Here is a 27,959-nt window from a genome sequence, read left to right on the forward strand (position 1 = left end):
CTAAGTCACACCTGTGGTAAACAGATGCACCTGAACACCAAAGGGCAAGGTGCCTCTGGACCAAAGAACCAAACTGGTGTTCGTATGACCAATAACTTTTTGGATTGCTATTGAACCGCGGGTCTTATGCTACGTTCACACCGCAAGCAGCAGGAGCAGCAAAAACGCGTGTGCTGCTTCATTTTTTATGCTTGTAGAAGTTAAGTTCTGATGCGCAGCTGAAGAATCTTTACTGCCCTCCGTTACTTACTTCGCCTGTAACAATGGCAGTTATATTTGCTGTTATAAAAGGGTAAGACATAGTTTTAATATGCTTTTAAGTGAAAAACTCCACCTATAAACTTCATCTGTGCAGTCAGTTCATCCAGATTACCATCATGCCTTCCTGCCAGATTACCATCCTGCTGACGGAGCCGCTCAGACCCCCATTGTTACTAGGAATTGCATTCAACAGCAGCCTCTGGCCCGGTCGCCTCTTCGTGGTTTTCCGCTACCGTTCGCAGCAGCTGGAAGTAGATATTAAAATCCAGGATAATAAAATATATAACATATTTTGACGACAGATTTGCCGACAGATTACGACATTTTGAGTTAATTAAGCTGTAATAAACTGTTTCAGATTGATCATAGCTATCTGCATCAGTAGTGCTGTGTCTGTCTCCCTGCTAGCTCCCAAATCAGCTTCTCTGATTGGTTGATGTGGCGTGCGAGCAGCAGAAGTTCAATTTGTCAAACTCCAGCAGCTGCTGCTTCTTAAACTCATCGGGCGCGTCAGATGCCTAGAAGCTCATGACACACTGCTTCAGCTACTAAGACGTACTGCTCCTGCTGCCTCTGCTGCTTGCGGTGTGAACATATCATTAAACTGTCCTGGGCAAAGAGCCATATTGCTCAATTATAAAGTTTCCACAAGTCAGAGTGAAATTGTCATTCGGTCAAAGATTTAACATTTATTAAAAAATGCTTTACTTCATTGTTTTCAATCTCAATAGCAAAAAACATTTTCTCTATGTGTTGTATTTTATACATAACTAGGGCAGATTTATATGTAACACAGGTTGCATAAATGTGACATTATTTTCTGTCAGGTATGGATGAAGCCCACTGTGATAGGACAGAGTTCCTCAGCAGCTACCCTCTAAATCTAGATGAAATCATCCTCATCCCTGGTGCCATTGGTAGAATACGTCCCCGTGACCCCAAATCAGCCACATGTAAGAGAAGAGTAATTGGAAAAAACTGTATGATATGAAATAGTTTCAAAATAAAAACAATCTTCATCATTCTTAATTTTCTTTTTTTTTTTTTACAGATGACCCAAAGGTTGTGGTTGGAAACCTTACTGTAAGTACATAATGGAGTAGTGATTGTCTTAAGTTTGTGCATTTGTTCATCTTTAGGAGAACACAACATGATCCAGATTTTAACCTACAGAATTTCTGTCTTAGTGTAAAATGCCTACTCAGCACTTTAAACCATACCTGAAGCAGCATTTACCCAAGAGGCTTCACTACGCCAACAACCGCAGGATCGAGGATGTCCAGCTGGTGATGGAGAGAAAATGGCACATTGCTAAGTAACCAGAGACAAAGTTATACTGCGATGTAGGGAGATAATAAAGCACGAAAGCTTGAGGATTTATGCTCCAGATTTAAAATGTTGATTAATGGATTCTACGAGATGTAGATCCCATCTGCCTTAATCAGAATCTTATATTTTAAGTGAGCAAATAATAAATCATGTTGTGTGAGATTTTAAGTCAAATTAATTATTTTGGCTTATACGGCAACGATTTTCAGTAGCAAAAAAAAAAATGTTTTTCAGAAAAATGCCAGAAAAACCCAGAACTCCATGCTTTTTCTTCGGTGACCATGGCTTCGACAACAAGTATACAAGCATGAGGGTAAAGAACCTTTGCCTTGTTGTTGGTTCATGTTTTTAACCGTGGCTTCATTTAAAAATGTTTGACCAATTGAAGAATTTTGACCACTGGAAGAAATTAAGCCACACATTAAAAGAGATCCAGATGAAGAGACGTTTTTTGCCTTGTAGAGATTGACCATGGAAATGCATGTATGCCTTTGTCAGATCTCAGATAAAACAGCAAATCTAAAACAAAGATTTGTTAAACATATTTATCTTTTTTTAATGTTGGGTTTGAGAATTACCTGAACTTGAACTTCTTCCTATTTGTAGACTATTTTTGTCGGCCATGGACCAAGCTTCAAATTTCAGAAAAGTGTTCCAGAGTTCGACAACATAGAGTTATACAACGTCATGTGCGGTAAGAAATAATCTCCCTTAAAAGAAAAGCTTTGAGCCTAGAATTATTGAAATTCACAATTCTTTCATTTTTTGTTTTGCTAAGTGTCAGAAAACCCTATGAAGAGGAATCAAAGCTAAACAGTCCCTCTCAGATTTTTGCTGCAGATTTTTATATAGTATAAAACAGCAAAAACAAATATGCTTATTTCTGATTATGTTTAATGTGTAAAACTAAAGAAAACGTGACGCCATGTTGGTAAATATCACAATTTTTTTTAATATGAAATCCTTCCTTATTAATTCACAGCAAATTACTCCTGTTTACTCCTGTTTCTCTCCTACACATGGGCTTAGGTTTTACTGTGACAAACTGTATGTGCTTTCTCTCATCCCTTTTGATATCAAAACCAGCTCAAAGTTCATCTTCTTAACTGTGTCCTTCCATGACTAAGCCACCTTTGGGGCTAGTTTATCTTTCCTAACATAGAATGTATTCCTGGATCAGTACTTATGTTACTTTTTTATAGGGCAAGACTATGAAATTATTATGCAAATTATCATACAACTTTTTTTTTTAAGATGACCAACATACCAACTTAAAATACATCAAAAGAAGAGGGACTTTGAATAAATGAACAAGTTTATGAATATTAAAGACGATCAACATAGTGCAAATATACTTATGTCATGACACTAGAGATAATAAAATTTAATGAAACTCCTGAGTAAAATATTTACAAGCCACTGCAATGTTTTTCAAATAAAATGCATTCATGTATTCATTTCAAATATTGACTGGTCTAATAAAATAAAATAAAAAATAAAACACACATAAACTTACTTTAGTTTATAAAATATAACATTGAACACTAGAATAATATAATCCAAACTCTAGATCAAAATCTGTCATAGAGCTGCAAATGTAGTTCAATATATTATCTGTGCAATCTATGATAAAACAATAAATTATCGTTATACAAGGAGGTAAATGCAGCTTTAACTGGTGCAAATGTAATGCGCAAAACATTAACTTGTTCAGCAATGCTGATGAAATAGGCTCACAAAGTTGCCTAATAAAAAGTAACAGATGTGACAAAGTAATGTAAATGCACAAAGCTATACAAACTGTTTCTGCTACAGGAAGACTATAGAGGTAGACTCGAATTATACTGAAAGCACTTCCGATATTTCACTAATAATGTAAGCAAAATTAATTATTGTTACATACAAAAGAAAAACTAGAGTAAGACCATCATAGGGTTTTTGGCAGAAAGACGAGTTTGTCCAATTTGTCTGTTTGAAGGGTTGCTCTTTGGCATGTGACAATATTTGCCCCAGTGCTAAACACTGGCTCAGAGGGAGAACTTGTTGCAGACATGCAAAGATATTTCTGAACAAGTTGACTCAATTTTGTAAAATTGACGTCATAAGCCTACGTACGCTTACACTGCATGCAAATTCCACAGCTGGAGCAAAGGATTCCCATGTTATCTCTATGTGGAAGGGCGGATCTTGGAGCCAACTATTGCCTCTTCCTACTGGCCCCCTTTCCTGGATGTGCCGCTCCGCTTTGCCTTTCTTTCCCGCTCTAGTGCACTGACTCCCGTACTCACTCTCTCGAGTGGTACCTTAGTTCCAGAGGGTGAAACAGCTGGCAGCCTGGTCTTTGTTCTGTTTTTTTTAATTCTCACCAGGTTCACGTTGAGCTGGATGCGAATGTTCTGTCAGATGAGCATACCAGGTCAAACCAGCATACCCATAGTCAATACCTGTTTATCCCTTTAGTTTCGCACGAAAAATAGACTTAAAACTATTTAATTACTTACTTTCTGGTGTTTATTGAAGGGCATTGCGAACTGATCTTAAATTGTTTGGTTTTTTTGTACATGACTAAAGGGACACACGCCCTTCGAGGTAGTTTAAAGTCTATTTTTTGTACAAAACTAAAGGGGTAAATGCAAATCTGACGTCTTGCACATGCGTATTGGCTATGGGTATGCTGGTATGACGGGGTATGCTGTTCTGACAGAACACCGGTCGCTTCTGAGTATCCAAAAAATCCCTCTTGAATATGGCACTTAGATTGTTTGCCCGGTCGGATCCATTGAAGTCACATCTGCTTAAGAGCGTGGAAATTTCCAACCTAAAGTAAATCAATGTAAATACGCTAGATGCTTATAGATCGATCAGTGTTGAACGAATGAGGTGATGGTCTGCTCATCAAATGATGTTTTAGTCATAAAGGGAAACATTAAAAACATAGGTATAAAGAATTTTTTAATATATTTTTCCGTAAGAACTTACATAATGACTCTAAGGCAACTATTGGCATTTTAAGATTTTTGCAGTGTCAGACGTGTAGTTTGGAAGATGTTCTTATATTGTCATATTCCCCACCTCTACTTTTGTCTGTCTGCTTCTGTACTCTTAAAACCCATCCTCTAAGCCTGGTTCTGCGGGAGGTTTTTCCTGTTAAACAGAGTTTTTCCTCTCCACTGTGGCTGCATGCATGCTCTATGTTATGAGTTTTGTAGAGTCAGCTACACAACGCAAGCAAAAGTCTACTGTTGCCATATGCTCATCTAGGAGGAGCAAACTCTTAAAGGTCATGACTGTATACCATCAACTGGGTTTTGTTAGATTACTTTATAATAATAGATACTCTAACTAGATAATCTTTTAGTGTGTCTCAATCCCTTTAGATGCCATGTGTTGTGGTATGGTAATATAGAGATAAAACTGATTTTATTTAAATTGAAGACTCTTCTTGGAGAAACCTGCTTCCCCAAACATAACCACCTGGTGGAAATTTTTTGGCAATTTTACAGATTTTATTTCCTTTTTAATGTCTCTCACATCAGATTTGTTAGGTTTGAAGCCGGCTCCCAACAATGGAACACACGGCAGCTTGAACGACTTGCTGAAGAATCCACCATTCCATCCCACCGTGCCAGAGGAAGTCACACCTCCGTCACCAGCTTCTGACTCTGACATGGTGACTCATGATCTGGGCTGCAACTGTGAGGATGAGGTAATAGGAGGGTATCAAGTGCAATAACTAAATAGATAGATAAATAAATAAACTAAATGAACTTTAGAAACAAGTTTTTATATTCTTTCTCTTTCGTTCCTCCCACAGAACAGGGTGGAGATCATTGAAACTTTTACTCCTGCACCAGATGGGGTATACAGCTACAGTGAGTTCCTTAACTGATGTCAATCTGAAGTATAAGAGCTATCCAAGCACATCTTGTAGAAAAGCAGTGATTAAGATGTCATGACTAAGCAAGTTAACATAAATTAAAATGGAAAGTTTCTATGACCAAGAAGAGTAAAAATCTAAAAAGCTAAGAACTTTAAAAAAGTTCCTATTAATCCTTCTACTTGTGACAAGACTGCACATACATATAATTTATTTTCTAAACTTTCCTCATGTCATTTATGAACACAGAGTACAGCAATAAAAATAGATCAAATTAACCATGAACTTTTCTCTATGAAACTAAACCTCAATTACTTTAAAAACACAATCGGTTATAACTCTGTTTCGTAATTGCAACTTTATTTATTTTACTTTTTATCTTCATAAAATAAATTTATTCAAATTATAAAACATGACGTAGGGAAAAGAAAACATGAAAAGGTGAGTGACCTGTTCAGACCGCGATTTCTTGCACAATATTTGGGGATTCGTTTCACAACCTTTAAACTGCACATCTGCAAAATTCTTACCAGGTTTACAGGAGGTTGCAAAGTTGTGGGGTGTCTTTGCATTGGTAAATAGTAAAGGTCAAGGTGACTGAGACATAAAACAAAAAGCAGTTCCCGACTTTATAATACAATCAATAAAAGACAGCAAGCATAAATATTTACTGGTTAATGAGTTACTGCAATCCTTCAGGACATGAGATCCAGGTATATGGCTTAGATTGATCAGATACTCAATTCTATATTTTAATCTTTTTTTTAAACCATTTTCATCTACATTTTTTCAGTTTCCAAGGACTCAAGGCAAACATAAGAAATATCAGAAATGAAATTGTTTATTAAAGTAATTAAGAGCAAAAATTAGAAGTAAGACAAACTCCATGTAACTTTATGCTTATATATTTGCAGACAGAACCCATCTTCCCTTTGGACGCCCAGCAGTGATGTTCACCACTCGGTACAGTCTACTACATCATGTGGAGTTCATCAGTGGATACAGTAAAGAACTGGCCATGCCGTTATGGACCTCATACACTCTGCCCCAGCAGGTACACACACAAACTCCATAATAGTAGGCGGGGCTCATAAAAATATTTGCAACCTTGAGAAATGTGTGCAGATGGAAGCTAATAATATATATGTTCTGATTAGTTTAAAAAAACTTAAAGATTTAAAATGAAAATATTGGGTGACTAATTTATCTTTAGGAGCTATCAGATAGAAAGATGTAAGGAAACCATTCAAAATGCCAATGACTGCCCACTTGCCCTCTGTAGTGATTAATTCTATATTGAAGAAGAGTAAAAACATGAACTTTATCGGAGAAAAGTCACTGTAAAATACGCTTTATCAACATTTCATGGCACGCGATGATTAAAGAGTTCAGTAATTTGCCTAACTGTGCTAGTTTGTCCTAGATAATGAAAAGCTCTTGAAAGATCACAGAGGTTTAAAGCTTTGAAGAATTAAATAAAGACATTTTACGATGCTGCGTTTAACCTTCTTATTACCTGCATTCTCCTGCTCTCACACATCAATGATCAGCTGATTAGTTTTCAGAAGGCATATTTAAAAACATCTCATATTGCTGTGTTTCCATTTTCATCGTTTACAAAAACCTCATTTATGTTGAAAATACATACAGAACATCTATAGCACATCTTGGTGATTAGTTAAGATAAGATGTGTTTGTTTAATAGGAAAATAATTGGATTTTTCAGTTTCTAGCCTGTCATTCCCAAACTAGTCCAGAACATATTTTATTCAGCATTTCATGTTACATCAAGACCCCAAACCACTTTCTTTTGCCTAGAGAACAAGATAATAATATACCTAAATCAATAGTTAGCTCCTCTTTATTAAAGTGTTAACTCAATAAAAACAACAGAAGTCAGATTTATTATCTGCCAGTTTTGTTGAGGTAAAATTCATATTATAGTTTTTAATATAACATAAGATCAACTACAATTAAATACATTAACTACAATTATTTTGCTAAATTTCTTCTGCTGTTATGATCTTTCCACTAATATTTGCTCTCTGTGTCTCAAATGTCAGTTTCAAGCATCAGTAAATGCTACAGTAAATCCAATATGGCAAATATAGCAATCCCTTTAAACATTAAAACTAAGGAGTCATTGGTTATTGTATAATGCAAAAAAGGTATTACTTTGCGAATAACCTTATCTTAATTTTGTATTGAGGCAGTTAATATCAAAGAACTAACATAAACAGTATGTGTCAATAATTTTCAGGTCACCTATTTTTTCAAATGTCAAAAATACAAAAGCTGTTCCTAATTTAAGTTAAAATAATGCATCAGCAATAAATTCTCTTTCATCATTAGTGAGATACATATAGTTTAAACATTTTTTAACACCAGTAACAAATAGGAATAAAGTCTTTATTAGTGGGTTAATTATTTTTAAAAATTGAAAGAAGGATCTTCTCTTGTATAATATTCTAAAAAGCAGAAAGTATCACTTAAGCCACAGAAGGTTATGTTCTCTGCAAGGAAATAACTGAAATCAAATAACATGGTTAAGACAACATTATGGGCAGCTTCTGACTTTAAGCCTTTACTTTACTCCCCGTGGGTGATGAAAAACACAACCGGGGGGTGCTAATTACACATTGCATAACAGTTTTTCCTGGCTTAAATCATGTTTAGGTCACGGCATAACACGTTTGGAGCTTTAAGGCTTTAAACCTAAACTTAAACAGAAGCTGAAAAACAAAGAGAGTCTGTCTCTAAAGGTGTGAACTCATATTCCCTGATGTTTAAGGACAGTTTTTTCAGGTTTACAAGAAACCTACTCACTAATTAGCTTTAGTAAATTGCACACTTTAAAACATGGATTCTTTGAAAAGGACTGACGCCTTGCATGAGTGTGAAGCCAGAAATAACAGCATTGCTTTTTCAATGCCCATTTCTGCATGAAATATAATATATTTTACATCAGTATTTTATTTTGGAGATTTCCTTTTTTTTTCTATTGCTCCCACTGTTTTATATTTGTCTCTCACACATGGATGGATTTTTTAATTTTTTTTTTTTTAAAGGAGGATCCAGCTCCCGTTCCAGAAGTTTCACCCTCTAATAACTGTGTCAGGGTTGACCCAAGAGTGTCTTCAGCTTACAGCCAGAGCTGCACAGGCTATAACCACAACAGCCACCTCACATATGGCTTCCTCTTTCCCCCAGGTAAAACTGCATAGCGGATGAAGCATACTCTGTAAACTTTTTTAAATTTATTTAAAAAGGAACAATGCATGATTTAAATGTCCATTTAAGCAGCACTTTCATTACTGTTTTTATGTCAACAGATTTTGCAATATCTTCTGAATCCAGATATGATGCTTCACTCATCACCAACACTGTCCCTATGTACCCTGCTTTTAAAAGTAAGTAATGCCCTTTTTACGCCACAGTTTGATAAAGTTGTGTTTTTATGAGCCATTTATTTGATTGTAGTAAGAACTTAAATGTGGTAAGGCTTGACTTGTGATATATTTGGTATTTCAAATGAATTCCAGTTTGAAAAAAGCATCACTACAAAAGCTCTGTGATGAAATGAACCCATATCTACAGTCAGACCATCCATTTAAGCTTAAAATAGCACTTAATTCTGACAATGATTAATTAATCATTAACACCTTAAAGTCCCAGCACTAATCATCCATACATCCGTTTTTTCATCATGCTTATCCCAAACGGGGTCACGAGGGGTGCTGGTGCCTATCTCAAGTTGTCAATGGCCAAGAGACAAACAACCATTCACAACAATTTGGAGAAGCCAATTAACCCAACACTTATATTTTTTGACTGTGGGAGGAAGCCGGAGTACCCAGAGAGAATCCCAAACATGCTCACGGAGAACATGCAAACTCCATGCAGAAAGACTCCAAGTCAGAAATCGAACCCGGAACCTTCTTGCTACAAAGCAGCAGTGCTACCCACTGTGCCACTGAGCAAAGTTAACAAATGTGGTTTTTTACATGGAGTTTCACTTTGACAACGTGCCTTTGTGGAATAGTACTAAGATCACTCTTTTTTTTAAACCAGCAGTTTTTGACTAAAATTAAAGCAGGAGCCTTTAGGGAAGCACCACACGCTCATCTGTGTTGTTGTGATGGCTTGTTTCTCTTCTAGAGGCCCTGGGTGTCTCGCTTGGGAACAGTTAAAAAGTAAGGGCATTTTAAATGAACATCTGGTGGCCATTCCCTGAACATGAGAACAAGTCTTCTTTGTATTTTTCAGCGGAATAATGCAAGTTTATCTCATTCCCCAAAGCTTGGCCTTTTATCAAAGCCAGAAAAAAGAGGTGAAAAAGAGATTATGCCAGGACTCTGGTTTGTGGTCACAATAAGCTAAGTAAACATAGAAAAAAAAGGTTAAAAAAAAACAATATATTAGGGCTTTCGCCAACAGGTCGACCAAATTCAGCTGAGTCATATTGGCTTATTCTATGGGTTTAGTATAGCACCCTACAAAAAAGCTGGATTAGACTGCCCAAATGTTACTAGCGCGGTCTCTGCCGGTAAACATATTTTTCATTGTATTATGCATCCAGTATTCATGTATTAGTCATCCAGGTCATAGACATTCCATAAAAAAAAAAAAAAAAAACAATCCACTGGACTTGGTTTCCAAGGTTTTAAGATGTGGGAGTGACCCCCTCCTTCTCCATGGCCTGCTTATTTTTTTATATGAATCCACCCTTTCACTGAATTACAAGGTCTGACCAGAAGAAGGCAATTTTCTTTAGATCTTAGTGGCCACAAATCATGACAGAAATAATGTTTAAGTACAAAGATTGGTGTTTAAAAAGAAATTGTAGGTGACCAGCCAAGGGCCCATCAAGGAAAGTGGGAAAATTTTCAATGGCTACTACTGTAGATGCTCATGAGATGCTGCACTACTAGAGCAGCTTCAGATGCTTCAAGATGAGCTGCACCAGCTGCTCAACATGTGCTGCAGGACCTTTTGATGCACCTTCATACGCTTCGGCCATAGAGTTTGCATGTAAATTGGCTTCTCCTGCTGCTCAACCTATAGACATATACGTTGAAATAAGTGGAAATGTGTCCTGGATTTAGATATAGGATCATTTTGAAATGTTTTTGTTTCTAAGGAAGCTAATACATGTGAAGCTAACTTTGCATTAGTATATAGGGCAAATTGAGAGATTTAGATTTATATGTAATGCAATAGAGTGACTGGGTCTATCAGATGAAATCTGTTTCTTCCAGGAATTTGAATAACAAAACGAAAAAAACATTCCCCACAAAAACATAAATTTTTTCAAAGAGTGGTAGATTTTAGAATCCTTCCTTTTTTTTCCTTTGCATCAGTGACAATCAGTGGTGTCACATGAGGCAAAGGACTGAAAGACGGTGACATCAGAGGACATAATGATACCCATTGTTTATGTAGAGAGAGGACTTATGAGCACACAACACAGCCTCTCTCTTTGAACCAAAACACAACTCAGCCAAATAATTCATTATTGTCATCCGATCTATTTCTATGGAGAGAGTTGTTTATTTGTATTAAGGCTGTAAAATGTTCATCGGTCTTTTACTCTTCATTTAAGAGGTTGAGATTTAGCACTGACACATAAAATAGAAATAAAGAACACTGGTGACATTAGGTCTGAGTGAGGACAGGCTGATACCCATTGTTTATGTGGAAAGAAAGGACTCATCAGATTAAACAAGCACTTCCTGATGCACAAACGGATCAGTTATTGTCATCAGTTCTGAGTGTGTGTTTGGGGCAATGGGGTTAAATGCTTTTAGATCAATCCTGCAAAAAATGTTTTTAAAGATAAAATTCCAGTTCACCCATGATGAATAAATTCTGATCGCATGGTCCCCCTTTACTGTTTTTTAAAACGCTGTTTCAGGCATCTGTAGTCAATGTCTACCGCATTGCAGATTTCAGGGACATTTGACATCACATTTAACCTGTATCGCCCGGGTCAGCTTTTAAAAACGGTTAATTCATGGGTTTGAAATCACTTAAATAGTTAATGCTTTAAAAAACTTAAACAATTTTGCTTAAGAACAGAAGGATATATGGGTCTTTTTGAGCATGTGAAGATGTTAGGTTTCAAAAGTCAGCACTTAATGTAATGCATTTTTCCCTTTTACCAGAGGAGGGCAGTAAAGATCCATAAGCGCTTCTAAAAGAAGGTTTACTGTGTCAAACCTTTTTCTTACACTTGGGGATTATAATGAAGATATGCTTCTCTTAAAGGTATAGAGGAGGATTTTTGTGAATTTTTGAAAAAAGATCTGCCCTTTCCCCTTAAAAAAAAAAAAAAAAGCTACTAGGAGAGAACGCCTATTAAACACGTGCGAGAGCGTGCACAAGCCAATTTCTCTTTGTGCACACTCTGTTTAAAAGTTGCTGTTTCCATCACTCATACAAGCTTACTTCCTAAAAGAAGAATTGCAATTTTTCCACTATATCAGACTTGGGATGACCACGTAGGACAGTGTTATTTAAAGATATCACCAGAATGATTGACATTAAGGAGGACACCTTATTTTGATGATCCATCCGGAAAAAGAACATCCACCACTATACCTTTAAGTACTACTTGATTCCCCTTTGGGCTCTTAATAAATAAAAAACAGTGTGATTCACTGTTTTTATTTAAGAACAAATTCCAAAGCTGGGAAACAGGAACATTACAAAGTCAGTGATCAATACCCACCCGCCCCACCCGAACCCAACCTTAGTTATAAATCAGATGACCCAATACACAGAAAAAAAAAGAAAAAAAAAGAAAAATGACAAAGCATGTGAGACATCTCATTGTGCGTTATTCACTTGCAAGTCTGAAATTCCCTTTGCAGTTTTTTCCCACATTTGCATGGTTGACACTCTTGCCGTATGGATTCTTGCAGTAGACAGTTCCATCATTACAACATCTTGAAAGTATAGCAACCATTTTTTAATAGGAAGCCTGTTTGGGGGGAGCCATCTCTGAACAATTAGTTTTTTTTGCTGTTGTTAGTCCTGCGAGCAACACTTTTCGCTGTTTCTCTGTACATTCAAACTATGAGCCGTTATTCAGTAACAGCAAACTTGGTTGAAATGAAATCTCTAATTCTAATAATTCAGATAGATTAGAAGTCACCTTCTCCCAAAAAGACTTAACCTCTTAAAACAGACGTCTTTAAAATCAAATCTGGTGTCACACTCCGTTTGCTGAGCCAGCTTTTTATGCTTAAATAGGTTGGACTCTGCACACGTACGTCACCAAATGTATATATGATCTTGTATTATGAGAAAGCAAAATTTCTTGTCCTTTTTTACTTTTACAGCTTTATATTCCTTATTTCCTTTTACCTATTCTTTTTGATTCTGTAATGCTGGAATTTGCACATTATGTATATTTATGTTCTTCTGATGACATCATTTCTATGTAATCAACCAGACATTGCAATAACTTAGCTCAGCTTTTACTGTGGCCAACTGTATTTGCTGTCTCTTGTCCGTTTGAATATATAGATTGAAGGAGTTGTTCTATCTTGAACAGTAATCTTACTTTAGAAATATTGTAGGACTATGTTTTTACATTTCTCTGATCTCTGCCCCTCAGACATTCATTTTGAAATTAGAAATAAAGAAAATAAATCAACACAGTAAATATAGTGTGAAACTGTGGATTTCTGTCAATTATAAACATGTATTATATCCAATTAATGTAAATTAGAAATCTGACATTTAATGAGATTCGGTTTGTGGTGAAATATGTCGCTCTGAAATGTTTTTTTCTTTATTCTGAAGTTGAACAGTTGAATATAAGATGTTTTAAAATGGATGGACCCCTCCTTCCTTTTTATTTTGTGTCTTTTTCTTTATTTATGCACAGGAATTTGGAGTTACCTGCAGAGGACACTGCTAAGACTTTACAGTAACGAAAACAATGGTATTAATGTTCTGTGCGGGCCTATCTTCGACCATAACTACGATGGCCTTCGAGACACTACGGAGCAGATTAAAGAGTATGTTTTCTACAGTAGCTTTTACATAGAAACACTGTATTGCAGTGGTAGTTGATACCATATGTGAGATTAGAAGCTTGTCTATTTGGGAGGAAATATTGAATTATGTCCTAAGTTGAAAATATAACACAGCATATATTTGGTCTCATGCTTTAGCCTATAATCATTAGCCTTTAATGTTTTAAACGATACAAAAGAAGCAGTCATTACAATATATTGTATCGCCTGGATTTTATTTTTGTTTTCTTGTTTGAAATCATATAACATCAGAAAGACAAAAGTAGTATCATTATAAATGTCCTCATTTAAGAAGAATCCCAGTGCCATCCTCTACTTTTGTAACCTGTTTTGGCAAATTATAGTTAGCTGCCAAATATGCTACAGATTTTAAGCCAATTGAATTATTACTTTTTTGTAAGGAAAAGTAAATCACTGCTTTAATCACAATGCATTTAATACAATGCATGAAAAATGTTATTTAAAGCCCCATAATTTCCAACCTGAAGTCTGACTTTTATGTTTTGAAGGTTTTCAGAAGAAGCACTGCCCATTCCTACCCACTTCTACACCATTGTGACAAGTTGCCAGGAGATGAACCAGACGGTGGATGAGTGTGAAGGGGCACTTCAGGTGTTCTCCTTCATCCTTCCTCACAGGCCAGACAACAGTGAAACCTGCAATGTAAGTTCAAAATAACACCACCAGGAGGCAGCAATGTCCAAACTATCATCTAGAGCAGGAGTGTCAAACTGGTTCCAGAAAGGGCCGTGTGGCTGCAAGCAGTAGCACCAGACTCCATTCATCTCATCATGTTCAGATTAGACTCACTTGATGAGATGAATGGAGTCTGGTGTGCTATTGCTTGGTTGGAAAGAAAACCTGCAGCCACACGGCCCTTTCTGGAACCAGTTTGACACCACTGATCTAGATTTTTGTTTAACTATTGACAGTATATTTGAGTATGTAATTGGGCTTAAAAGGTCTTAGGATTCAAATTAAAAGATTAGATTATATGCAAGTATTATTTCATTTTACTAGGATTTATAATTTTTATGTTTCGTAAAATAAAGATTGTGCAATGGTCCTGTTCAGGCATCTAACCCGCATACAAAAATCAACTCCCAGAAGACACTTAAAAACAGGTTTAACAAATTTATTAACAAACAGGGTGAAGTAGTAGATTCAAAAACAGCAGGTCTGGAGTTCTGGTCCTCTGAAAACCAGGGCATAGGGTTAAAACAGCAGGCAGGTTACCAATCAGAAATCAATTTGGCGTCCTGCACCCAGGTAATGAGGCTGATGATTTGCAGGAGCACCTGCACAAATGAGAATCCAAGAGGCTTTAGCAGAGTTCAATAGGTTAATAAGGTAAAAAAAAATATGAAATAGTTCTTTATTTTCATATTCTATCTCATTAACATGGAGTCCATGACTTTCTGTTTGTGCAGACACCTTTTATGCATATTGTTTTCAGCAATGCCTACAAGAATTTTGTATTTTTTCATTTTAAAGTCAGGCACGGTGTATTGCCATTTTTAGATTGGAAGTCAACTGTCATACTAAATTTTTAGATTGGAAGTCAACTGTCATACTAAATAGTCCCATGACATGCTAATTGATCCGGCTAATTTTTGATCTGATCTGCAGATTTTGCAAATCTAGACAACTGTATGTCAGAAATGACTGTCACTGCTAGTAAAATGTGTGACTTTCTTCCCTATACAGAAAATCCTTGTGAGCAGGAGGAAAAAAAATACTGTCTCCTACATATAGTTGCAAAATCAGCTCCACACAAACAGAATTTTTGTAATTTTATTTCCTCACAGTCACCTGAGCAAATGTGTGAGTAATATCTTTCCGTTCATGACACATGTGGAGTATTTGTCACTGAAGCTAGAAAAACAATTAACTGCTGACCTTGTGATTTCAAGTGTGGTATAATATGTCATGTGCTCTAACATCATGACAAACTGATCATGGTTCAACATTTTAAGGAAGAGCAACCCACATAACATGACATTTATATCCAACACAGGGATTCCTCGTCTTACTTGAATTGCAAAATAAGCTGTAGCACAGACAGAATCCTCTTGATTCTGTCTGTGCTACAGAATCAAGAGGTTTTTGTTGTGAGGTTTTTGTTGTGAGTTAATAGGGTTAAACGTTCGTAAGCATACCACTTGATCTGGATGTAAGAGGAACTGTTGTCTTACCATCATATTTACTTTCTTTGTAGCTGCAGAGGCTATTACTGTCAAGCTAAACTTGAACTTCTTTTCTAATGCATGCAACAAGCAGTGGTGGAAAAATAGAACATAAAGAGAAAGTTTAGCAAAAGCATTTTAAAACTGGAATCAGAAAAGTCTTAATTAAGGACTCTGCTTTGGTGATTAGTTACAAATAGGTAAACAGGCAGCTGACATAAACAAATGTAGACATACATAATGTCAAATAAACAAATGCAAGTTTTACAATAATAAAAGGAAAATTGAACATATGCTAAAACTAACATTACTATGTTGTATTTTTTCTACATTTTATGAGGTCCCTTGCAAACCCATTCATTGAACCACTAATGTGCCCACATATGATCTCTAATGTCAGTCTATTTCCTTAGGATGTTTTTTAGAAGAGAAAAAATTATATGATACTGATTTCTAAATTTTTACAAATAATGATTAAATGTGCCATGCATTTTTTTTATAATACTTTGCAGAACCACAATTCATACAGTCAGCTTTGCAAACAAATATGAAAAATATAAATTCTCTACTTGTTTTGTACATCTTGATCCTGAAACTTTGATTGTTCTTTTTAATGTTTAGCAGAATTGGAGAAAACCAGTGAACAGTAGTTTTCAACTCTTACCACAAATTCTCAGTTAGATTTTGGCCATAGCTTAAGCAATGCATATTTCCATTGTAGATATGATGGTACAATTAGGGTTTTTTCTTCCTCTACTTTCCTAAAAGTTTTAACCAGGTTTTCTTACACAATTGTCTACATTCAGCTTGATTCATCTTTTCAATTCTGACCAGCTTTGCTCTCCCTGGTAAAGAAAAAAGCCTCATACTGCCACTACCAGATTTGCAGCATGCAGCATTTTCATGCAGTGTAAAAGTTCACCCTTGATCTCTGGGTACTAGATTTACTGACATATATAATAGAAACAAGTACAATATTTACTCCACTTGAGCTCATGTTGGTATAAAGCAGAGGTCACGGATTAGCAGACCAGGGTCCGGATCTGGACACACCTGCTGGCTAATCAATCTTCTAAACATGGTTTAGAACATTTACAAATTACCGTATGTTGTCTGACAACAGTATCTAACTTTACTTGTGTTGCTTCTCCTGTTAACATGGCTAAAGCTCTCCGGAGCGTCCGGCACCAGGTTGCATGTGATACAAATTACCCAATGAGGTGCGTCAGTCTGGGTTGCTGCTGCTAGCTACTTTTAGACACAGCAGGCAAACCGGTGGCAAGCCGGGCGATGGGGAAGAAGGAAAAGATGAGAAAAAGAAAGCAGAGAAAGTGTGGACTGCTGGAAGTACTGCTGTGAACTGGTGAAAGCAGCATTCTCCACCATCAATATAATAAAAAATAAATATCGATCAAGGCTCACGAATGAGCACCTTGATATGTGCTTGAGAATAGCTTTTCACCATTCAAACCCAGGTTTAAAAATCCTTGCAGGGCAGCGTTAAGTCCACTTCTCTCATTAAGCCATAAAAAAGAAAGAAAAAGAAAAAAAGGTCAGTTCAGATGTTTTATAAAGGATATGAACGTCAGGAAATCGTCTATATACCGAACTGTGAAAGATTGTTTCAAAAAGCACTTTCGATTTTAAAATGGAAAAGTTTTCTATTTTTTTATTTGTTTTTATTAAAAAAGGCAAGGTATAACATGGATGCACAAACACTTGCATTTTATTTCAGTTTTAAATGCTGTTTAAAGTAACAGATTATAATTTTTAACGGCCTTTGACAATCAACTGGTCGTTGATTTTCTTTTTTTCTTTTTAATTGGTTACCCCTGGTATATAACATACAATCTCAACAATTGAGCAAGTTCCAAGTATACGGAAGAAAGAAGGAACAGTTCTTTTCTCTAGTGCTGATGACTTCAGTTAGAAGGAATTTGTCAGATGATGCGGAGTACAGTTTTTTGCATAGTCACCAGTGGGGGGGGTGCGTTCATAGACTTCTGACGTGTAGAGGACGTGACAGTTTTTACATAGGTTGGGTTACTTTCCAAGTATTTTCTGGTTTCTGTGGTGTCTAACTATCCAGCAGCTTTTGCACTTTCTTTTAAGTAGACTGTTCTCTTTTCAGAGGCTGCAGAGGAAACATCCAGAGCCTTTGCAGAGCACACAAGCATTTTTATAACCCATCTTGACACGTTTTGCATTTTAGTTTACCTTAAAATAAGCAAAAGCTTATTTGATCGCTGCTGCACTTTATAAATGAAAAGTTGATCTTCACTGCTAAGCTGCTGCTCATTCACTGCTGGAAAGCTGTATAATAGGATTTTATTTTTGAATACATTTTGTATGTACTTTGTGTATACAAAATTACAATAAAGCTTCTCTAAATCTAAGTCTATTCTGAGAAAGGAATCGTATGTAACGAAATGAGGATGACATCACTGTGTGTTCTTAGTGGTTTCACCTTTACACCTATATTTATTTGTACCTGGTTTAAGTTTCACTTGCTGTTTCAGTATGATTTTCTGTATTTCCTATAACCCTATCTTTTTAATGCAGTTCCCAGAAGTAGTTCAGTAAGAGAACATAGAAAAAAATCAGTGTTTACCCATGCAAAACATTTGGTTATTTATATAAAGCATGAAAAGTTATTAAACAATCTTCAAACTCATGGCAGTAATCGAAAAATAAACATGTGCTGCGTTGACCCAAAGAATAAACATGACGTAATTAGTACTAAATCAAAATTACAATTCATTTTATCTGAGAGGCTTCTTTGTAAACGAAACCAGCTCTGTGCGTGTTCTACATTCCAACCTTTGGTTTTTACACAGTTGTGACATAAGAAGACAAAATAACAGGAGAAAAAAATCAGGAGCAGTGGATGTCTCATCTTTAATCGATTTTAAATTAAAGTAAACTACTTTAAAGCTCACTGATTCGACTCAATTCAGTTTAAAAATTCTTTATTAATCCCAAAGGCAAACTGATTGTTGCAATTGCATTTATGGCTGAAACAACTAATTAAATTAGTTTTGATTAATCGATTATTGAAATAATGGTCAACTAATTTAGTAATCCATTAATCGTTAACTGGAGTATACAGACTGTAAAAAATACCTTTAGCTGACAGACCAACCCACCTAAAGCAGTAATAACCCAAATTGTAAAAAAACATGTAAACATTTTGCATTTAAGATAAAAAAAACAAACAAACAAAAAACACTTTTTTTGTCTGTCAATAAGCTCTATCCAAAACTCCTCAACTGGAAAAGTTTTAGTTTCACCTGATTTAATTTTCTAAAAAAATCTTCTTTAAGGAACCTTTGGCTATCTGTTCATTAATTAATCGAAAATATAAACATAATAATTGATTTGCAAAATAATCCTTAGTTGCAGTCCTAGTTGCATTTAACCCCTCTTCCCAGTAAGCTGCTTCTAATGCCTTGTCCAGAGACCCAGAGTTTCTGTGGTGCTTGAATGGGAAACTTGCAACCTTGCTCCAAATTCAAGAGTCATCAATCCCACAAATCTACTTTCCCATAAAAAGCTGAGGTTGTCTGGGTAAAAACCAGGAATCCTAACCGCTGGATCATATGTGAGATGGAAAAGACATGCAAAGGATGAGGATGTCATGGGTGAGATGGAGGGGGAAAAAAGACACATAAAATAAGAATTTAAAACAAAGTTTAATTTATATAGCAAATATAATGAAATTGGCATAAGTTCAAATGACATTTAAAAGGCGGTCATAGTTGTTGGTAGCAGAGCTATTTGTTCACTCCTGCTTGACATCAGAATGACTTGAAGGTTAGAAATTAATGAAAATTTACTAAAAATATTTTACATGCACTGTAAAAAAGACACCTCTCCGTCTTAATATTTGCAATTTCGGTAAAACGGAATATTTTAGTAATTCTTGCTGGGCTGAAACAGGAAAAGTCTTGTTTAAATTAAGGCCCTCTTAAGTCTTTTGTAATTAAATTAAAAAAGCAAGAGTGATTTCTTTAAGTTTGTACAGACTTTGTTTTGGTTAAAAAATATATTTGATCAGCTTTATGAGTAATTTAGTCCAACTTCTACAGACTTATCCACTGCCAGAAAACATATAAAATGGGGCCCATGACAGGATCCAGTGAAACCAAATATTTTCTTTTTCCATGCTTAGACATGTACTATGTGCTAACAGGTTCCAGACATGCTTCGTTTTGAAAGGTTTCAAAATAAGGGTTGCATGTAAAGACATTCGCTTAGATCATATGTGATGCTTTAACTCCATGAACTCCCAGAAAGGATATTTAAAAGGTGGAGTCTCTTGTTATTAGGGTCTCTGGGTACTTGACAACCCTTAGCTTCAGAAAGAACCTTTAAAAAAGGAAATGGATCCAACCAGCGTGGTGTAAGTTTCCATTATAAGGAAGTGAAAAATAACTAACTATAGAGCAAAGGCCTCATTTATAGGTTATTATTTACGGACATAGGCACAAATCTTCCTTAAAATACGAATCAGTGATGTGATGCAGGGCAGTCGAGCAGGATATACACGTGCGCAAAGCAATTGTGACGAGTTGTAACCACAGTTTCAGTAATGTGATAGCATGATGGTAAAGATAACACAAAGATGTCTGTTAATGGCATTTTGTCATTACTGTGGTAGTTTCAATGATCACGAGAGGAAACAGGTTTTGACATGTTTGCAGGCTAGTTTTAGGAGCCAAGAAGATTACGTGACAACAACAAAAATAAAAACAGCGGTATTACCCGTTTCTCTTTCAAAAACTAAAATAAATATTTTGTCTTCCAACTTTCTTAAAAAATGTTGCATTTCCTGTTAGTTTTGTGCACTGGATGTCACACCAACCACCTAAGACAGGCCTTGACATGTGCTGTTTTATGCAGGGGAACCTTCCGTGCCATGCATGACTTCAAACCATGATGTCTTAGCGTATTACCAACAGTAACCTTTATAACCTTTTCAGGTCATTGAACAGCTTCTCCCATGTAGTTCTGGGCTGATTTCTCACCTTTTTTAGGATCTTTGAGACCCCATGAGGTGAGATCTAGCATGGAGCCCAAGTCCAAGTAAGATTGACAGTCATGTCTAGCTTCTTCCATTTTGTAATGATTGCTAGCACTTCCTAGCCTTTTGGAGGTGTACAATTTTGTCTCTAGTGTATTTGGACAGTTTGGCCATGTTAGTAGTTGGATTCTTACTGATTGTATGGGGTGGACATGTATCTTTATGACGCTAATGACCTCAAACAGGTGCATCTGATTTAGGATAATAAATTGAGAGGAGGTGGACATTTTGAAGGCAGACTACTGTAACAGGTCTTTGAAGGCCAGAATTCTAGCTGATAGACAGGTGTCCAAATACGTATTTGCAGCTGTATCATACAAATAAATAGTAAAAAAAAAAAAATCTACTGTTATTTCTGGATTTTCTTTTTTTACATAATGTCTCTTACAATAGACATGAACCTATGACAACAATTTGAGACCTCTCCATGATTTCTAAGTGGGAGAACTTGCAAAATAGCTGGGTGTTCAAATACTTATTTTCCACACTGTGTATTTTATTTAAATTTCGATAATATAACTAGCTTTGCTGTTTCATTAAGGATTTTTTCATCTGAAGTTCAAAACAAAAACAAAGAAATAAGATTTTATGCACCATTTTACAGAAAAAAAAAACAAACACACACACACACACAAAAAAAGCAATTTTAAGGAAATAAAGTGGATAAGATGCTGATTTTACAATCCAGCCACAAAGTAACTCATCCTATTTACCTAAACATAGATGAGCTGACCTTGATTCAAATCCGTCTCTTATAGCTAACCAGTCTTTGTGGATTTCTTTGCTTAATAATAGCAAAACTCACTCCAAATGCTCCCATGTTGAAATAGAAACTTATATTTTTAATTAGTAACCAATATTATTTTTTATTTATCTGAATAAATCAGAATTAAATCCATGCTAAACATTTCATAAAATTCACAGAGAAACACACATAAGCTTGTTAACCAATCTTTCCTGCAAAAATTAATCTGTTTTGAGGAAAAAATGCATCTTGTAATGTGCTCTGTGGTTTCCCGTAGAAGCCTTTCAATGAAACACACGGAAACTACGCTTGCAGATATTAAGATTCACTGCTTACGAATTTCAGAGAAAGCATCACACATTAGTGTCTACACAACGTTGACTTGTTATTGTTAGCAAAGATGAATGTTTTTCAGATAAAATTAAATTGAAGCAGAAGAAAACAGTCTTTATACTCCACTGCATAAAAGCAACATCAACTGTTTACTGTAACATTAATTTTCTCATGAATTTTGCCACAATGTGGCAACCATTTCCAAGAAGTGAGTATTCTGCGTCAAACAAAATAGAATAATGTGAAAATCCCTAATTGCCTCCAGCCGTTGTTTAATCCAGGAAACTATCAAGATCTATCTGCTATATTAATTTCAACATAAGTTTATTTGTATAGCACATTTCTGTAAAAGGATACTTCAAATTGCGTAACATGGCAAACAAAACTGAGATCAAAAATCAAACAAAAAAAAGTCATATTTCAGAACTGCTTTAAAGTTGTTGATTCTTTTGTCCTATAAACTGGATTTAAAAATAAATAGAAAACTCTTTCTGACGTGAAAAGATTGTTCTAGTCGAGATGAGAAATCAATAGTCACAGTAAGACCCTGATTCATAGATAAACTTGTTAAACATTTGTTTTAAATACTCTTGTTCTTTTCTAAACATGACCAACACAGTGACACACTTTGCTTAGTGTTTCCTATTTATCCAAAAGGATAGATAGATAAATCACAACATCCAGAATTTTATTCCGTTTTTTGTATCTGTAATTGAATATGACTAAATCAGTTTCATAGCTTTGATCGAGCTGCTCTGAATAATCAAGGTCTGATTTTTGTAGAAAGGTTTATGCAGTAATATGTGTGCAGTAAAGCATATACATTAAAGAGGGAAGCAGGGGTATGCAAGCTCATTTATGTTGTAGTTATGAAGCAGATAGAGCAGTTTTAACTCAGACTGGCAACTACTGTAAATGTAGAGTTAGAGCCAACTATTAAATGTCATGTGAAACTGGGAATGCAAAAGCTTTTCCTGCTCAGACTAGATTACTGGTGTTCTGATGTTCTTATAAGCAGAGTTAAAAAAATTTATCTCCAGGATCAAGTATGTATGCTGTTTTGTAGCTGTTAACAAAAAGGTTAAAGCAGTAAATAAAACCAACTACCAGTTTTAGTCTGTCTACCCTGTCTACTTTTAATGTAGCTTCATCTGGTCTGTTCCTGTTTGGCTATGACCTCATCCTGGAGAGAAATAGCTGTGATGCTGCCATCAACACCTTTGTTTATAGATGTTGGAGATCAGTCTGTTTTTCCAGACTGTGACTGGCTGGATGTGCTGTCTTTATCCTCTGACATGGGAGCTGGCTAAGAGCTCGTCTGCCTGGATGTGTTTCCTGGACGGGGCCATCTTTTACAGCTGTTTTTTGTATCTCTGCTTCTGTCTCCTTCTGAACCCCAGTCGGCCTCGGCACACTGACCCTGGTTCTGCTTGAGGTTTCTTACTGTTAAAAGGGAGTTTTTCCTCTCCACTGTCGCTACATACTGGCTTGCAGCGAATCAATGATGCAATAAGCTGATTTCCTCCAATAATAATACATTGAATTGAATTGAATAAAATTTCTCAAATTGCAGATCTTTTGGTTTGAGTCTCTCCAGGTCAAATTAGAAAGTGTTTAAAAGACACAATCCCCTTTTAACTGTCTTTAGGTGCCCTTTGACATTAAACAATTTTCAGCTCTCTGACATCCTGTTGCAGTGTTTTTGTTTTGTAGAACATTTGTCTTTCTTACTCATTTCAACATGATTCACTTCTCCTCCAATGGTTTATTTGGTTCTAAAACATCGGTTCTACATTATGGGTTTGGGTTTTTGAATGCCTGATAAGATCCCTTTGTTGAAGTAACTACACTTTCCATGATCTCAATCACTGCAAATTGATTTAAATACCTTTTCGTTGTTTGGCCATATCGGATTGTTTCATCTCTCTGATTGTTTCAGGCTTTTTTCTGTGTATGATTTTTGCTGATTATAAATAGCTGCATGAAGTTATTTGATCCTGTGTACTTTTTTGAAAATAAATTAGGGCTATTAGATGTGTTATGAATAATTCCTTTCCACGGAAAGGGAAGTTTATCATTAGGATTTGTTTGTATCCGTGGTTATAAATCCATTATTTATGTTTGCAGAATGCCGAGAATGAGTCCCAGTGGGTTGAAGACATGCTGAAGCACCACACAGCTCGAGTTCGGGATGTGGAGATCTTAACGGGCCTGGACCTTTACAGATCCACCAACCTCACCTATACCAGCATCCTGGGCCTCAAAACCTACATGAACACCTTTGAGAATGATGACTAGACTAAGAAACTCAGACACAGATGCACAGAATGTCATGACAGCCCTGTATTATCTCTGCATGCTCGCTGAAGTATACTTATTTTGCTTCAAAGGAACTGTTTAAGAAGAGCTTTAACATGGGGGTACATTTCTGGTAATTAATAAAAAAGACCTTTCTCTAACATAATGCATATTGAAACTGAAGACAGTAAGGTTTTAGCAAAGATTAGTAACACTAAGCCTTAAACAAGATCTTATCATGGAGGCAGACTTCATGAGCAACTGAAACAAAAAATTGCTTCTGATGTTACGCATGAATTGAAACAGAAAGAGCGCACCTAACCCTGTAATCTATATGCAATTAAAGAGATCCTCCTATTAACTGAAAAGCACATAAGCTCAGACATATTGTATTTTCCCAGTGATTGTAAAAGCAAAAGCAAATCACATCTTGTGAAAAAAAATGCTATAATTTGGATATACAACCAAAAGAATTCATGCTTACCTCCCTTAAAATGCTTACAGAAGCACCGAAGTATGCCACATAATGCAAAAAATTATAATTTGTCTGCATACTGAATCTAACCCCATATAATACTCTGGTACCAATGCTGGGTCAACCAAAGCTAACCATATCTTTACTTTTTTGCTCAACATTTATAAAATATAGAACTGTTCAAAACATAAAAAAACTAATTCAACCAAAAATATTTCTTACTGTTAATCATCCTTTTATTTTTGCATCATAAGTAAATTAAGTTACCCTATTTAGCTTTAAAAAGGTTAAAATACAAACCTTTATCCTCCACCAATACAAGCTCCTTGGCTGTTTTAAAGAGATCTTTGGCTTAAAAAAATTGTATAAATACAACCTAGTAGAGTCAGTTAAACAGGATCACAAAATCATTTTATTTTATTTCAAAAAATCCTTTGCATGCACACATAATTGTGCACAGTGTCACAAACATCATCCAAATTACTCGCTATCTTTACTTGTATACAATTTATTGATTGGATTAGAATGTATTCAGATTGAAAAACAAATTCCGTAAAAATTCAAAAAATATCCACTGGACTTGGTTTCCAAGATTTGAAGACGTTTCGCCACCTGCAGGAAGCTTTCTCAATTCGAATTAAAAAAGCTTCCTGGAGAGGTGGCGAAACGTCTTCAAATCTTGGAAACCAAGTCCAGTGGATATTTTTTGAATTTTTACGGAATGACTATGACCTGGATGACTGAGAACCTTCATCAGCATTGAAAAACAAAATAACTAATCAGATTATACTGTATATATGACCATAAGTAATCGGAAAAAAAACACCTGATCAGACTGCAAACATGCAATGTGAAAATGTCAGATGGAATATGCTGACATAGCGTCTAGTGACTCAAAGCAGAAATGCATAACCTTTCACATGCTCACTCAGGTCTATTGTCTTCATTTCCTCTCAGTTGGATAACAATTTTATTCCAATCCTGTGAATACAATTAGAATATTCAGACTGCTCTTTACATTACATATTTTCAGTTCAATACCTTTATTTTAGTTAGTGTCCATGTAAACGTAACTACGTAGAAGTAAAAACCTATTTTTTTCTCTTTTAGTTGACTTAATCAAAATAAGGGATACAGGAATTCAAAATGGCAAATAGCCCAGACTAAGGTGTTATGGCGAGATGGACATTTACATACTATTGATAAACTTTAGGGAGAAAATTTGTTGAATATGATTTGAACTGGGGTTTAGTGGTGTCATGCAGATTTCAGATTCTCTGTCATATCAAGGATTGCTTAGTCTTTGACCCAAAGCGTCAAAAGCACTTGTCTGATGTTGCATTTGTTGTCAGTTTATTTGTCTTATTGAACTGACAGCATTTATACTCTTAACTGTGTACAGATAAAGAGTCACAACATTTTACATTTTTTTCATTTAATTTGATGGCATTATAATCATGAGTTAACAATATTGACATACATAATCTGTAGAATAGAAAATGTGACTGACTTTAAGAGCTTAAGTTGAAAACAAACCGTTTTTTTGTTTGTCTAGTCTTTTAAATAAAACCCATGTAGATCAGAAAAAAAAAGAATATTGGGAGTGGAACTCAGTTGTTTTTTAGTATGCACATTTTCTACATGAAAATGACACTTTTTGCAATGAAGTGCTTATTTTTTCTTCATATGTACTGATGCATGCTTATGTGACTTCAGTATTCCACTATAAAGCCATGTTGGGTCCTCTTCCAAAAGTGATTTTCCCAGAAAGAAAATGTACAGTACAGTGATTCCCTGTGACATAAAGGTTATACTGAAAAACATTCCCATTTGCTCGGGTTGCTCTGTCATTTAACTCCTGTGTACGCATTCCTGTGTTGGTACTTTAGATAGTTAGTGCAACATAACAGAATTACATTATTAATTGGGTTAAATTTAACTTTATGCAGTTCACAGTATATTGAAAGCTTCTGAAAGCCAGCTGGAACTTGGACTAAAATCCACTAAATTGTCAGCATCCATTAAGTGGTTTACAACTGCATCTCCTCTCTCCAACCATACAGCCAGTTCTACACTGATTTATTGCTAAGAAAGGTCATTCATAAAAAAATAATGAACAATGTAGGAAAGAGGGTGTGTCCTTGTCTGACTTCACTACTGACATTGGAGGATGCAGATACACAGATGTCCTACGTGCATGGTTTGATTGGCATACAATAAAGACATCTTACTATATATCATACTGTACGATACCAAGATTTTTATAAAGCACTTTAAACACCCAACAGGACCAAAGTGCTATACACAATCATAAGCTACAAATGGTCAATCATGAAACCATAAAGTGGTATATAAAAGTAATAATATAATAAAATCAGTAATAAAACAATAAATGAAACACAGTAAGACAAAGTCAACAGTTTGTGTCAAAATATATTTAGACAAAGCAGCTTGACTTAATGTTAGACTATGTTTTCTTTGGTTTATCCTGCCAAAGGCCTTTTGTAGAGTGCTTATTATTATAGTTACTCTATATAGTTAATATTTCCTTTAGACCATATATACGCAGCTGGATGCCATTTTTAGACTTAACCCAAATTGAATGTATGCAGCCATTACATTTTAATCAATTGATTTTACCTTCTTGAAAAATTTTTGTCATCTTTACCTACCCTTTTTGTGCAAAATCAGCCCTTATGGTTTGCTCATTCTTTTATTCGAATGGTATGGCATATTTCTATTGTACCTTTGTCAACTTTGAGTTCAAATATAGGACCTGGTCCAGCTTAACCCATTAAAGTCGAAGTAGTAGCAGCTTTCCAGTCTGTAGAGTGTTGTTGAGTTATATATATTTTTCAACCAGGCCTAATTTGATCACAATACTACTTTTAATGCCTTAAGTATATCAGGTAAAAAAAAATGGGATATGTCGATTTTCTGTCAGATATTTGACCATTTGCAGACCTTGCATGCATTTAACTATCTTGGCAATGTAACATTTTTGTTTGTTTCTCCCATTTATCCTCCTCCTGTTTAGTCACTCTTGGCTGGTTTGTCATCATTTCTTTGCCCCCTTCTTGTTGTGAGTATTCCTGGTTTTCAGCATTTTTTGGTTTTTGTGGATTTATGTTTTTGGATTTTGCTTCTGTTGTACTTTTGGTATTAAATCTCCAAGAAACCACTTCAGCCTCGGTCTGCATTTAGGTCCTGTCAAACTCCCATCCCACTGTGACAATACAAACCAGCTAAGAGTGACTGAACAGGGGGAGAATAAATGGGAGAGAGAAACAAAGACCAGGCTGATTAGCAGATTGGAAGCAGGTGTGA

At 35.6% G+C, this 27,959-nt stretch overlaps 1 protein-coding gene across 1 annotated transcript in view; it reads left to right on the forward strand.

Annotated features, from left to right (window-relative positions):
• The window catches only part of LOC119779924 (ectonucleotide pyrophosphatase/phosphodiesterase family member 2), a 47,625-nt gene extending 22,793 nt beyond the window's left edge, over window positions 1-24,832 (forward strand). Inside the window, 13 exon segments of the mRNA XM_038279774.1 lie at window positions 1,089-1,214; window positions 1,313-1,344; window positions 1,449-1,576; window positions 1,825-1,903; window positions 2,197-2,284; window positions 5,127-5,296; window positions 5,405-5,462; window positions 6,382-6,521; window positions 8,536-8,677; window positions 8,800-8,877; window positions 13,362-13,494; window positions 14,022-14,175; window positions 23,987-24,832. Coding sequence (XP_038135702.1) covers window positions 1,089-1,214; window positions 1,313-1,344; window positions 1,449-1,576; window positions 1,825-1,903; window positions 2,197-2,284; window positions 5,127-5,296; window positions 5,405-5,462; window positions 6,382-6,521; window positions 8,536-8,677; window positions 8,800-8,877; window positions 13,362-13,494; window positions 14,022-14,175; window positions 23,987-24,157 — 1,499 coding nt within the window. The 3' untranslated portion in view covers window positions 24,158-24,832.
• The last annotated feature ends 3,127 nt before the right edge of the window (window positions 24,833-27,959 follow it).

This window comes from Cyprinodon tularosa, unplaced genomic scaffold, assembly GCF_016077235.1.
Source record: "Cyprinodon tularosa strain WSP-4 unplaced genomic scaffold, ASM1607723v1 ctg153, whole genome shotgun sequence".
NCBI classification, from domain to species: domain Eukaryota; kingdom Metazoa; phylum Chordata; class Actinopteri; order Cyprinodontiformes; family Cyprinodontidae; genus Cyprinodon; species Cyprinodon tularosa.